Source organism: Mandrillus leucophaeus, unplaced genomic scaffold (genome assembly GCF_000951045.1).
Source record: "Mandrillus leucophaeus isolate KB7577 unplaced genomic scaffold, Mleu.le_1.0 Scaffold439, whole genome shotgun sequence".
NCBI lineage: Eukaryota > Metazoa > Chordata > Mammalia > Primates > Cercopithecidae > Mandrillus > Mandrillus leucophaeus.
Genome location: NW_012104687.1, coordinates 1,097,158 through 1,111,421, shown reverse-complemented (window position 1 = coordinate 1,111,421; position 14,264 = coordinate 1,097,158). Strand labels below are relative to the sequence as shown.

Here is a 14,264-nt window from a genome sequence, read left to right as displayed (position 1 = left end):
GCCACTGCACTCCAGCCTGGGTGACAGAGCAAGACTCCGTCTCAAAAAAAAATATATATATATATATATATTTAACTATGTATATATACTGTAGAAAAAAAAAAGAGATAAATTTTTTAAAAAATAGGCTGAAGTTGGAGTAGGAGTGGTCCAGAGGGTCCCCTGGGAAAACACTCCCAGAAAAGGTGACTGTGATCCAGACCCTGATGCCATCAGGGAGAACGGTCCTGGTGAGAGAGACAGCAAGTGCTGGCTGCAACACAAGCAGGTTTGCATGGCTGGATCTATGTGACTGAGGGAGTCACGGTTCACCCAGAGGAGCTGGGGGCCCATCTGGCAGGGACAGAGGTGGTTCTGGCAACCCCATAATACTACCACCAAAATCTATTGACCTCTTACCCCACACAGCTAAAGCTCAGAAACGATTGGTAATTGGCATTCTCCCAGCTGATGAGGGGCGCAGAATTCTGCCCCATATTTTTTTTGCCTCTCAACTATCCTGCTGCTTCTCATAGGGGCCCCCAGCCTGCAAAGGGGGGCCTCTTTCATCTGTGACAGCCATGTTTTTCTCTAGATTTCTCGGTTCATCACTTCTCGTCGTTTTCTTGATAGAGATTCCGGAATCTGCCCCAGGTGTCTGGGAATGATGTGAAGCAGCACAGCAAGGAGTCCTGAGGCTGGGTCTGCCTGGCAGCCTGCAGGGGCGGGGGGATGCCTAAGCAGGGGATGCTGTAAGAATGGCCAGAGGAGACAGGGTGAGCAGAGAGGCTGAGAAGAGACAACAGGATCAGAGCAGGGGCTGTGGGGGAAAGCAAAGAGGGGGTCAGGTAGGGGCGCCAAGGCAGCTCCATTCCTGTGTCAGCCTCAGTCCACAAATCTGATGTGAAGGCCTTGCCTACGGTGTTCTGCATTTTATGCATGGCTTGGTTCTTAGAGAGCCTCGGTTCTTAGAGAGCCTCATTAATGCAAAACTCCCCGTAAGACAGGACTCATTCCCCACAAGAATAAACATACAGTAGAAGGAGATGTTCCCTCTACACAGAAAATCCACCACCACTGCAGCATATTATCATTTGTTTCTGCCTTGTCATCCTGATCTCTCAAATCCCAAAGAGGGGTCACCCCAAAATTGAGGGCTCAGCCTCAGAGAGGCGGCCACTTGGTTGCCTCTCACGCGGACATTGCACACCAAAGTTACCGATTTTAAGGCACATTTTTCAGCCCTGGTGCTGTTACCTCCTAATGAAGGGGTGGATGACATGTTGGAGGGTTTTAAAATTATTATTTTAAAATGATTTTTAAATTATTACAATAGTGAGTTATAAAATAGCAATACAAGAGTCCTCAAAACCCAGTGCAGGTGTTCTGATGCATGTAAACAGACACCTCGCCAGGCACTGGTGGAGAACGGAGACCATTCTATTTCTGCTCTCAGCTGACGTGGCGCCACCATGTGGTAACAGCGTTAAGCACCAGGTCACGCAGCCTGCGGAGGCAAAGCAGGAACCCAGCTCCAAATGGGCATCTTAATCACTGCATGCTGGCTTTGAAATCTTGCTGTTTTCTGTGACTTTTGTTTTAATGATGGAAATCTACATTATGCCAAATTTGGCTCATAGTTTTTTTTGGTTTTGTTTTTTTTTTTTTTTAGAGACAGGGTCTCACTCTGTCACCCAGGCCGGAGTGCAATAAGGCAAACATGGCTCACTGTAGCCTCGACATCCAGGGCCCAAGCAATCTTCCTGCCTAAACATCCCAAGTAGCTGGGACCATAGGCACACACCACCACACCTGGCTAATGTTTTAAAATTTGTTATAGAGACTGGTCTCAAAGTCCTTGTCTCAAGAGATCCTCCCACCTCGGCCTCCCAAACTGTTGGGATTACAGGCATGAACTACATAGATGCTTTTATATGGTTCTCCTTTAAATTCAAATTAGAATTCACATGAGGTGCAACCGGACTGTGGGCTCTGTGCCAGGCTGGGGGCCTGGCTGTGGGGTAGGCCTTGCCCTCTACTCGGAGCTGACCAGGGGACAGACCCAGCTCAGTACAATGAGACAGTGCTATGGCAGGGGAGGGACAGAGGCTGCAGGAGCACAAAGGCCAGCTAACCCTGACTTTGGCCAAGAAAGGGGGTGTTTAGGGAAGACCTTCTGTAGGTGGTGACAATAAATTGTAACCAGAAGGATGGATAAGAGTCAGCCAGGTGCCAGGCACGATGGCTCATGCCTGTGATCCCAGCACTTTGGGAGGCAGAGGTGGGAGTATCATTTGAGCCCAATAGTTCAAGACTAGCCTGGGCAATATAGTGAGACCCCCATCTCTAAAACAAAATAAGTAAAAATGAATTTTAAAAACAGAGTTAGCCAGGGGATTAGGTAGAAGAGCAAGCAAGAGCCTGGACATCCTGTGAAGGCTGGGCCATGCTGGGGGACTCGAAGCATGTCAGGCTGGGGGAGGTGAAATGTCAGGGGCCAGGTCACCAAAGCCCTTGGAAGCCCTACTACTGAGTCCTAAGAGTGACAGCAGATATTCAAGTGACAAAGGCCCTCCCCGCTGTTGAGACTGAGACTGGATGGGGCATAGGAGGAGCACAAGACCAGCTAACTATCCAGAAAGCAGGTATGCCCGCTCAGCCTGCATTCCTAATTCCCTTGTCCTTTCTGTCTTTCATTTGATTCATACGAGAAAGAGGGAGCGCAGGCTCCAGAGGAAGAGCACTGCTGGACCACACACTATGGACAAGACAGGAGGTGAGGCAGAGCAGGGTTTCTATAGCCCCCTGAGTGGCAGCCTTCCTTGCTTCCTATTACTGCTGTCCTGAGGCAACTGTGCTGGCGGCAGTCGGGTGGGGGGCTCTTATGTGACACGGGGTCCTCCGGGGTGGGAGTGGGGGGCAGTCTGGGTTTTCAGTTATTAAAATGAACCAGTCACTGTACACACACCAATTAGTGCATTAAATATTATTAAAGTTTTCCGGGCACAGTGGCTCATGCCTATAATCCCAGCACTCTGGGAGGCCGAAGTGGGAAGATCGCTTGAACCCAGGAGTTCAAGACCAGCCTGGGCAACATGGCAAAACCCTGTCTCTACAAAAAAAAAAAAAAGAAAAATTAGCTGGGCGTAGTAGTGGGCAGCTGTAGCCCCAGCTACTCAGGAGGCTGAGGTGGGAGGATCACCTGAGCTTGGGAGTGGGTTCTGTTATTTTCCCCATTTGCTGAGATGTCTAGAGATGAACTGGCCCGAGGTTGTGTGATAGACAGGTCAGTAGCCGATCCAGGGTTTAATCAAGTGTTCTCAATCACCTGTGGTCAAGTTATGGGCATGGGTTATGACAGTGATTTAATACAGTTCATGTCAAATTATAAATTCCAGGAGACTGAAACTCTGTTTTCCCCTATCCCCAGCACCTAACACACAGCCTGGTATATACAGCTGGTGCTCAGTAAACACCTACTGGATGAATGATGTGACCAGAGGCTGCTCTCCTAGGTAGCCTCCACCCAACTCTGCCAACGTGGAATAGGGATGGGGCAGTTGGATGTGCGCAGGAGAAATACACCACAGGTGCCCACGTCACAGCTGGACAAGCTGGACAGCACTATGGTGTAACAGTGCCTGCTTCTCTGGCAGATCAGGCTGGAGGCAAGGAACTGATATACGTTCTGAATGTCCCAGTCTGTGGAGAGTCTAGGGCAGAGGGGACTCCCTGGGACAGAATTTCTAGTGCTCCCTGATATTCCTGTCATGACCCACAAGCCAGGAATCCCCATGTTTCCCTCTCTTCCCTCTTTTTTATAAGAAAATCAGGTAACACTGTAGTAGGAGTTGTTTAAAATCAGAGCATACAGCAAAACTACAAATAATCCAAGTAATTCTTTAAAAAACAAAACAAAAATAGAGACAGGGTCTCGCTGTGTTGCCCAGGCGGGTCTCGAACTCCTGGCTCAAGCAATTCTCCTGCCTTGGCCTCCCAAACTGTTGGGCATGAGACACTGCGCCCAGCCCAAGTAATCCCTAAACATTCCTCGAACCCCCACAACTACGCTTTTGAAAATTCCAATAATTAAATTCTTTGGTTTCTCCGTGCAGTTTAGCTGTGGCCACCCTTTCTCTGGGATAGTGGAAACGGGGTTTGGTTGATGGAGGTCAGGGGAATGGTGACAAGAAAAATAAAAAGAGGTTTCTCCTCTCTCTTCTGTTTAGTTTCTTTTTTGCCAAGTCTCTGGAATTGAAGCTGCCAAAGTTACACGAGCCCATGATGCCACTGTGCCATGAAACTGAAGACTCCAACCTCTACAGAGCCGACAGAGTGGGGCCTGCTCCAGCCAGGCAGAGGTGCTGCCAAAAACGGACCATGTGTGGTACCCTCTGACTGCCTGGAGAGACCTCGTGGGCTCTGTGAGGGGCGGGCTGGAGAAAGAAGCAGGTGGTGGCTCCCTGTTCATCAGACCCACCCAGTGGGAGGCCAAGAAGCTGCTTACCCCCACCACAGGCCTGGATGAAAAAGAGCTTGGGCTTCCCTCCCAGGCTGGGGCAGCTGGTCCCATTGAAGATGTTCACAATCCTCTCGACCGACACAGGGCATCCATCTGTGCCGTAGACGGCCCCTGGGAACTGCAGGTGGCTGGCCTAGAAGACCAAGAACCCTGGTTACAAAACCAAGAAGTTGGAGTAGGAATCCAACAGCCTGTTCAGAAGTTTTGTGGGGGCCAAGGATTTGGAAGGTCAAAGCCAGGGGCATGAGGCTGATTGAGACAGAGCAGGTTGGTTCTGGAAAGACCCTAGTCAGCATCTATTCCAGGGGTCTCATCTCAAACTCATGTGCCTCTAGGGGCCAGACAGTGTGCCTGGAGAGTGCTGGCTGTGGCCTCTAGACCAGTGGTTCTCAAAGTTTGGCCCCTGCAGCAGCAGCATCGATACCGCTTGGGAACGTGTAAGAAATGCAATTCCCGGGCCCCATCCAGACCTCCTAATCAGCAGTCTGGTCCTCCAGGCCCCTCTGACTGAGGCAGCTCAATGCTGAGAGTGGCTGCTTTAAATCAATTCAGCTCAAACCTAAGTGCACAGAAATCACCTGGGAACCTTGTTACTGGGCAGACTCGGAATGAAGAGGTCCAGGGTAGGGCCTGGGAGTCCACATTCCTCATGAGCTCTAGGGACCACATTATGAGAGAAAGGACCAAAGGAAAAGCCCTTCCCAGCCACAGGCTGGAGTTTTACTGGCTGAGGATGCTGGCCTGGTCAGGCCAGACCTTTGCGGTTTGTCAACAGAAACTAGAAATCCTGATTTTTATGTGAAATTTGCCAGTTTTCAAAACACTGTGCAGACCACAGGGAGACTCCAGGCCCCAGCTTGTAACTGTGATCTGTCCAACTCCTCAACTTAAAAGATGAGGAAATTAAGGTCCAGGAAGGGGTAAGGGCTTAATCACAATGACAAACACTTAAGGGGCCAAGCCCCCAGTGGGCCTGGTGTCCTGAGTCCCACCAGCAGCAAGGGGCCTGGGACAATGCCTCACAGGACAGAGACAGGAGCTGAGACAATATGTGTGCTGTACCTGCCTCTGAACAAATTCTGGGGGCAGGAGCTTCGTGAGCAGACCTGGTCTCTGCCCTCCCTCTCCCAGAGAGCTTCTCCCAGGAACACCGACCTGCCCAGAAAGGTGCAGCCAACTCCTCAAACCACATGGCTCCCAAGAAAACAACAGGAGGTGGGCAGGGCCCCACAGCCCCTTTCCACAAAGCCAAGGGTGTTCTGGACACAGGAAGGGACATGGCCCCTGCACGGCCTCTTGGCACGGCCTTTACCCAATGCCTGCCCAAGGAGCAGAGGGATGCTTCCTACCTGACAGCCGTGAGAGAGAATGACCACCACACAGCAGTCCAGAGCACTGTGGTCCCGCCGTGCCAGCTCCAGCAAAGCTAGCACCATTTCCTACAAGAGAGGGCTGCAGGTGAGCCAGAAGCACTGACAGGTCCGGCTGCAGACTGGGCCCTTCCTGACAATAAGAGGGCTCAGCCTGGCCGGGCGCGGTGGCTCACACATGTAATCCCAGCACTTTGGGAGGCCAAGGTGGGCCGATCATTTGAGGTCAGGAGTTTGAGACCAGCCTGGCCAACATGGTGAAACCCCGTCTCTACTAAAAATACAAAAAAAAAAATTCAGCCAGGCGTGGTGGCATGCACCTGTAGTCCCAGCTACTCAGGAGGCTGAGGCAGGAGAATTGCTTGAACCCGGGAGGTGGAGGTTGCAGTGAGCCGAGATCACGCCACTGCACTCCAGCCTGGATGACAAAGTGGGACTCTGTCCCCTGCCACCAAAAAAAACAAAACAACAAAGGGCCCAACCCAAAGGCCTGGGCAGAGCACTTTCTCAGCTTCCCAGGGCCAGTACTGAAGTGCTGACAGTCCCAGCAGTCGTAATAGCCACCGTTTTCCGGGAGAAGGTGCTATGCTTGGGCACTGTTCATCAAACCCCTAAAACAACCCAAGGAGGTAGGTACTATTCCTGCTTTCCAGACAAGGAAACTGAGGCACAGGAGGTCACACAGCAGGTGGCCGAGACAGCCAGTCCTCAAACCCGGACTTCTGCGTCTGAACTTGAACCTGTAGCCGCTGAGCCGTCCTACCTCCCACGGTCCTCCAGATGTAAGGGCTCATCTGGGGAGTCAGCTGGCTTTTGGGGTCCCTCGAAAGATACTTCCCCACCCACTGGCCCCCACCCTGTCTCCCTCCACAGACAGTGAGTGTACCTTGGCAGTCAGGTCGTGCTTCACCTCCACCATGAAATGCAGCAAAGAGAAGCGGCGCTGCAACTTCTCACAGTCAATGCTGGAGCCAGTGCGGGTGCTGAGCTCAGACTCACGGCAGAAGTTCACATTGTTGATAATGAGGCAGTGGCCACAGGGCTCCATGCTCAGGACGTAAGCCTGCCAGCACAGGGACCCTCGTAAACCCAGGCTCTCCCCGCGCTCCCCAGGGGACAGTCTGGAGAGGTGGGAAGAAAACAGGCTCCGCCCTCCCACACAAGGAGTAGCAGGGTCTCCACCCAGCATTCTAGGGCAAAAGAGAAGCAACTGTAGGATAGACTAGCACTAGAAGGTGACCCCCCCATCTTGGTATTCAGGGAAGGGAGCTGGTAACCTGGAAATCCAACAGCCACGAGCACTCATCCCAAAGGACCTCACAGGTCACCCAGGCCAGGGGCGTACCTGAGAACTCTGTCAGCAGAACTGTGCCCAGGCCACCTGGGGGCACCTAAGGCTGCTCCCTCCCCAGGTTCGGTCCCCTTGTAATTCTCTCTCAAGGCAGCCTGTTCTTTTGTTGATGGTACTTATCACTGTTTCTATTTATATACTCATTTGCCTAACTTCTCTCTCCCCTAACAGACTGATGGTTCCTTCCCAAGTGGCCCCAGCACAGAGCACAGGAGCCACATAATAAATACTTGTGAATGAGAGAGTGGCAACTTGGTACGGATCCCAATGCCTGCCCCTCATCAGGTCTGCCCCGCTTCTGCCCCCAGCTTTGCAAATGAGGAAAAGCAGGGTTGAATAATCTGTCCCAGCAGGTGCTGGGCCAGAGTCAGGGAGGCTAGGACCAGACTCCCACTGCCCTGCCTAGGGTTGGGTTCCCTGGGCTCCTGCCACACCTGCAGGGAAGCACCTGAGAGGGGGAGAGGGAAGGGCCCAAAGCCGGAGATACTAGCCCCAAATCTCATGGAGACTCACCAAATCTGCATTTCCCCTCAAACTCTCAGGAGCACCTGGGGAGACAGCAAAAGAGGGAAACATAATGTTGGGGTGCAGCAGAGGAGGGGCAAGGGGCTTTGTGAGGACAGCCGCCCAAGAACACAGCAGCGGCAACTCAGACCCTCAGACGCTGCTGGTGGGAGAGCCAAATGGCAGAGCCGCCTTGGAGATCTGTTTAGAGGTTTCTAACAAAGTTAAACACACACCTACCCTCTGACAGCAAGTCCGCCCTCAGGTATATATCAAAGAACAAGGAGTGCAAATGGGCACAAAAGACTTGGCCAAAATGTTCCCTGAGGCCTTATTCATCATGCCCCAACCTAGAAACAACCAATCCAACAATATGATAGATATACAAATTGTGATACAGCCACACAAGAGAACATTATACAGCCTAAAAAAGGAACGAGCTACTGATGATACAGGAGATAGAATTTAGGCAGATAGTGAGAGTAAAACAGTCCTCAGCAGAATTTCCCCTTTAACAAAAAGCAGTCCCCAAATCATTTCCTTTTTTTTTTTTTTTTTCCTACTCTTGTTGCCCAGGCTCGAGTGCAAAGGTGCAATCTTGGCTCACTGCAACCTCCCCGTCCCAGGTTCAAGCAATTCTCCTGTCTCAGCCTCCCGAGTAACTGGAATTACAGGCACCTGCCACCACGCCCGGCTGAATTTTTTTTTTTTTGTATTTTTAGTAGAGACGGGGTTTCACCATGTTGGCCAGGCTGGCCTCAAACTCCTAACCTCAAATGATCGGTCCACCTTGGCCTGTAAATCAGACATCTCCTCCTCAAGCTCATCTATAAAACCCCTTGCATTCCACTGCAGAAGCAGCAACCCATTTCTCTGGGACCCCTGTCTCTGCGGCAGAGAGCTCTTTTCTTTGTTTCGCCTATTATATTTCCACTCTGAACCTCACTGTATGTCCGTGTCCTGGTTTTCCATGGCTGTGAAGACAATGAATCTTGGGTATTTACCACAGATGAATGACGCCGCTTCACTGATACATGCAAGGCAGGATAGCCTAGAAAATGTGCTGTGTAAGTCCAGGCGCGGTGGCTTACACCTATAATCCCAGCACTTTGGGAGGCCGAGGTGGGTGGATCACCTGAGGTCAGGAGTTCCAGACCAGCCTGGCCAACGTGGTGAAACCTCCTCTCTACTAAAAATGCAAAAAGAAAAAAAAAAAATTAGCTAGGTGAGGGGGTGGGCACCTGTAATCCCAGCTACTCAGGAGGCTGAGGCAGGAGAATCACTTGAACCTGGGAGGCGGAGGTTGCAGTGAGTCGAGAACGTGCCACTGCACTCCAGCCTGGGCAACAAGAGCAAAACTCCATCTCAAAAAAAAAAAAAAAAGAAAAGAATGTGCTGCGTTAAAAAAAAAGCCAGACACCAGAGAGTATAGAGATGGTGTCTCATTGAGAAGAAATTACAGAGCAGAAAGAGGTGAGGGAAGCTCAGAAGAGCGGATGCTCGCTGTCTGCAGTGTTCATAGGGGCCCAGTGCACAGCAGGTCCTCCGGAAGTACTTGCAGAATGAATAAATGAATAAAGATGATTATTTTCCATCAATGTCAAAAGAGTTTTCATTTAGCAAGAAGTTGACTGGTCACCAGCTTAAAAGGTCATGAGATGTTTTTTCTTCTTTTTGAGACAGAGTCTCGCTCTGTCGCCCTGACGCAGTCGTCCAAAACATTTATTAGGGAACTTAGAGTGCTGCAGCAATCCTTGAGGGAAGCGGCAAGAAAAAATGGGAGTCTACCTAGGTTTGGTCCACAGTGAAGGAATCGGGGTAAGGAGTTTACATGAGGGTTTAAGGAATTTGGCTCCGGGCCAGGGCCAGTTTCTTCAATGTTTTGGGCGATAACCTAGATACCTTTTTTTTTCTTTTTTTTTTTTTGAGAGGGAGCCTCACTCTGTTGTCCAGGCTGGCGTGCAGTGGCGCAATCTCGGCTCACTGCAAACTTTGCCTGCTGGGCTCAAGTGACCCTTCCACCTAAGCCATCAAGTAGCTGGGACTACACCACCACACCTAGCTAATTTTTTTTTTTTTTCCAGACAAGAGTCCCACTCTGTTGCCCAGGCTGGAGTACAGTGGCACAATCTTGGCTCACTGCAACCTCTGTCTCCCGGCTTCAAACAATTCTCCTGCCTCAGCCTCCTGAGTAGCTAGGATTACAAGCACACACCACCATGCTCAGCTAATTTTTGCATTTTTAGTAGAGACAGGGTTTCATCATGTTGGCCAGGCTAGTCTTGAACTTCTGGCCTCAAGTGATCCGTCTGTCTTGGCCTCCCCAAGTGCTGGGATTATAGGCGTGAGCCACCACACCTGGCCTACCTAGATACCTTTTATCAGTGCCTGAGAATGTTTAAGGCCCAGGTTTGGGCTCAGGTCTACTGGGAAAAACCTGCAGCTGGCTGGGTCACAGGGTGGTCAAGGCACTCTGTAATTTTCAGTCAGGACACAGAAAGCAAGTAGGGGAACTGGGGGACTCTACAGAAGGGAAGATGCCCTGGGACTGACCCTCCCCAGCCCTTGGCAATTTAGAAATCACAGAAGGAAGCAGCGCTGACCAATGAGACCCACCCAAGGCTCACTCAATAGGAGGCCCCATGTGAAGTCCCTCCACACACCGCCTCACTTACTCCTCAGAGCAGGCCCTTCAGCACAGAAGTACTGGCACACATCCCCATTTGCCAGAGGGGAACTGGAGACTCAGAAACCCTGAGTTGTAATGGGAGGTGAGAACAGCCACCAGCCCCAGAGCGAAGGGACCAGGAAGCCAGGTAGGGCTGAAGAGCCAACTTCTACTTCCAAGGAAGTTCCAACCCAGGCAAGGCATGAGCAGAGAAAGCCACTGTGATGGTTGAGTTCACAGGTTAACTTGACTAGATCACAGGGTGCCCAGATATTTGGTTAAATATAACAGTATTTCTCAGGGTGCCTGTGAGTGTTTTGGGGATGAGAATGGGATTTGAATAGGTGGACAGAGTAAAGCAGATGGCCCTCCCCAGGAGGGTGGGCCGCGTCCAATCCGTCAAGGGCCTGAATAGAACGAAACAGTGGAGAACAGAAGAATTTGATCTCTCTGTGTCTCACTGCTTGAGCTGGGACATCAGTCGTCTTCTGCCTTTGGAATGGGACTTCTACCAGTGGTGCTCCTGGATCTCAGGCCTTCAGAACCAGACTGGAACTACACTACCAGCTTTCCTGGTCTCTGACTTGCAGATGGAAGACCATGGGACTTCTCAGCCTCCACAACTGCATGAGCCAGTTCCTTGTAATAAATATGTTTTTAGATAAAGATATATATACACACACACATAAAAATATATGTATAGATCTTTCTATGTATATCTGTGTGTGTTTGTGTGTATACGTATATATACAAAACAGAGGCCCAGAGACTCAACTACTTGCCCACTGTGACACAGCTGGTAAGTGCTGGAGTTGGGATTTGAACCCAAGTACTTCGGACTCACTCCATCACCGCCTCATAAAGGACAAATGGTTTGGCCGGGTATGGTGGTGGCTCACACCACTTTGGGAAGCCGAGGCGGACGGATCATGAGGTCAGGAGATCGAGACCATTCTGGTTAACATGGTGAAACCCCATCTCTACTAAAAAAAAAGATACAAAAAAATTAGCCAGGTGTGATTGTGATGGTGGGTGCCTGTCCCAGATACTCAGGAGGCTGAGGTGGGAGAATGGCATGAACCTAGGAGGTAGAGCATGCAGTGAGCCAAGATTGCACCACTGCACTCCAGCCTGGGTGACACGGCGAGACTCTGTATCAAAAAAAAAAAAAAGAAAAAAAAGAACAAATGGCTCATTATCTTTCTTGTCTCTGTATTTGTGCCATTACTCATTAGCTCATGCAAATGTTTACTAACTACCTGCTGAGTTCTACCTGTTGGGGATGCAGCATTGAACAAAAGATGCTGTTTTATACACACACGCACATGCACACACACACCTGCTGTAGGTTCTGTTTCTCTGGAGAATCCTGAGAACACAGCTACCAACTGTTCTCCCAGCCCTCCCAGGCAGTTGGCCCTGGCTGGAACAAGCAGTTACACACAAGGCATCATGTCTGAAACTAAGAAAGTTCCTTCCATTCTGAAGGAAAAGTCGTTTTCCTCTGAATATACGAAGACAAAGCCACTCTCTCTGGTGGGTCCCCGATGATGCACCTCTAAAGCACTGTGTTCAGCTTCTTCATAGCACTACGCACAGCCGTAAATAAAGACCAAATTATGCAAGCATGAATTGAGTATCTGCCCCTCTCCAGGTGAAGGCAAGGACTGGACATCCTTGTTCGAAGCTGCATCCCCAACACCTAGAACCCAACAGGTACTTAGCAAACATCTGCATGAGCTAATGAGTAATGGCACAAATATAGGGCCAAGAAAGAGAAAGAGCCATTTGTTCTTCATGAGGCAGTGATGGAGTGAGTTCGAGGTACTTGGGTTCAAATCCCAACTCCAGCACCTGTGTCACAATGGGCAAGGAGCTCAGAGTCTCTGGGCCTCTGATTTCCCCATCTGTATTACAGGATAATAGGAGCAACTATCAACCTCATAGGATTGTGATGACATCTCAAACGATTAATACATGTGAGGCACATAGAACAACACCTGACACACTTGACAACTCAATAAAACTGATGTGTCCATCATTACTAATATTATTCATTGACACTCAAGCTCAATGAATATGTATGAGTGTGGTGTGTGTACTCAGCCCCACCACACTAACACTTTGGGCCAGATTCTTCTTTATTGTGCATAGCTACTCTGTACACTGTTGGGTTTTGGCAGCATCTCTGTCTACTCACTAGATGCCAGTAGCACCCACCCACCCTCAGTTATAACAACCAGATTTGTCTCTAGACATTGTCAAATGTCCCTTGGAGGTCGGGGCAAAATCATCCCCAGTGTGAAACGCTGACCTACAGCATCCTTTCCTGTACTCACTTATGAAAGGCTCTGCTGCTGGCCCTATTCTTGCTCAGCCAGACATTCCCATACGTATGAACACACAGCTCTTCCTTTGTGGATCACCATGAAACCTACCTTGGGAAGCATTCCCATGCAGTACTCAGGAGTCTAAGGCCCAGCACCTAAAAAGGACATCTCCAGCCAGGCATGGTGGCGTGCCTGTAGCCCCAGCTACTCGGGAGGCTGAGGTGAGAGAACTGGTTGAACCTGGCAGGCAGAGGTTGCAATGAGCTGAGATCACACCACTGCACTCTACCCTGGGTGACAGAGTAAGACCCTATCTCAAAAAATAATAATAATAAAGTAAAAAAATTAAGTGATCTTACTATTGTTGTTATTATTTACTCTTGAGAATTAAGCTCCTACTAGGAATAAATATTCACAACAAATAGGAAATAAAACACCTTCCAAAAAAACAGGAAGTTTCAAATTCTGACTGTTGGTCCTAAATGACTCACGTTGACATTTCCCAGAACCAAATAACAACAGATTAGCTTTTTATTCTGCCTGTCTCCTTTACAGGATAGTAATGCACGTGGCCAATTCCAGAACCAGTCTTCTTCCTTACACTTCAAGCAAATGCAGCTTCATACCCTCATCATGTTTGTCTGTTTCTCTGCCTTAGTGGATTGCCCAAAAATCACAGTTATTCAGCAAGTACTCAATAATGTTCACCATTATTATTATGAATATTAACTTTGATACCATGCAACAGTCCACCTGGCACCCATGAAACAGGAAGTGCTAGATCTCCACACGCTGCCATGGGAACAAAGCCCCAACTGAAAACAACCCACATGTCCATCAACAGGAAAATGATTAAACAAATTGTGGATTGTTCAGAAAAGGAACTGCTGCCATCTAGAAATTAAAAGGAATGAACTACTGATATGCACAACAATATGAATGAATTTTGTTGGATTTTTGTTGAAAGAAAACAGCACTTTTTACCCATCACACAGGAAAAAAATGTCAATACTCACTGTTCGCAAGAATGTGAGAAAGCGGTCACCTTCACTCATAGTTGGTGAGATTATAAAATGACACCATTTGGGCCGGGTGCAGTGGCTCACACCTGTAATTCTAGCACTTTGGGAGGCCAAGGTGGGCAGATTACTGGAGCCCAGGAGTTTGAGGGCAGCCTGGGCAACATGGTGAGACCCCATCTCTACAAAAAATTTTAAAATTGGCCAGGCATGGGCTGGGAGTTGTGGCTCACACCTGTGATCCCAGCACTTTGGGAGACTGAGGCGGGCAGATCACTTGAGGCCAGGAGTTCAAGACCAGCCTAGGCAACATGGTGAAATCCCGTCTCTACTAAAAATACAAAAATTAGCCAGGCGTGGTGGTGGGTGCCTGTAGTCCCAGCTACTCGGGAGGCTGTGGCAGGAAAATTGCTTGAATTAGGGAGGTGGAGGTTGCAGTGAGCCGACATTGCGCCACTGCACTCCAGCCTGGGCGACAGAGCAAGACTCCCTCTTTTTAAAAAAAAAAAAAAAAAAAAAAA

At 49.5% G+C, this 14,264-nt stretch overlaps 1 protein-coding gene across 3 annotated transcripts in view; it reads right to left on the bottom strand.

Annotated features, from left to right (window-relative positions):
* CASP9 (caspase 9, apoptosis-related cysteine peptidase) overlaps window positions 1–14,264 on the bottom strand; it is a 29,937-nt gene that overhangs the window by 7,990 nt on the left and 7,683 nt on the right. For 2 of the 3 annotated variants that reach the window (XM_011993978.1, XM_011993981.1), the window contains exons 3-6: window positions 7,736–7,770; window positions 6,758–6,934; window positions 5,851–5,940; window positions 4,487–4,634 (exon numbers count right to left, since the gene is read on the bottom strand). The exons of the other annotated variant lie outside the window; for it this stretch is intronic. In XM_011993978.1, the coding sequence (XP_011849368.1) occupies window positions 4,487–4,634; window positions 5,851–5,940; window positions 6,758–6,934; window positions 7,736–7,770 (450 nt within the window). The remainder of the gene's footprint in view (window positions 1–4,486; window positions 4,635–5,850; window positions 5,941–6,757; window positions 6,935–7,735; window positions 7,771–14,264) is intronic. 3 annotated transcript variants of the gene reach the window in all.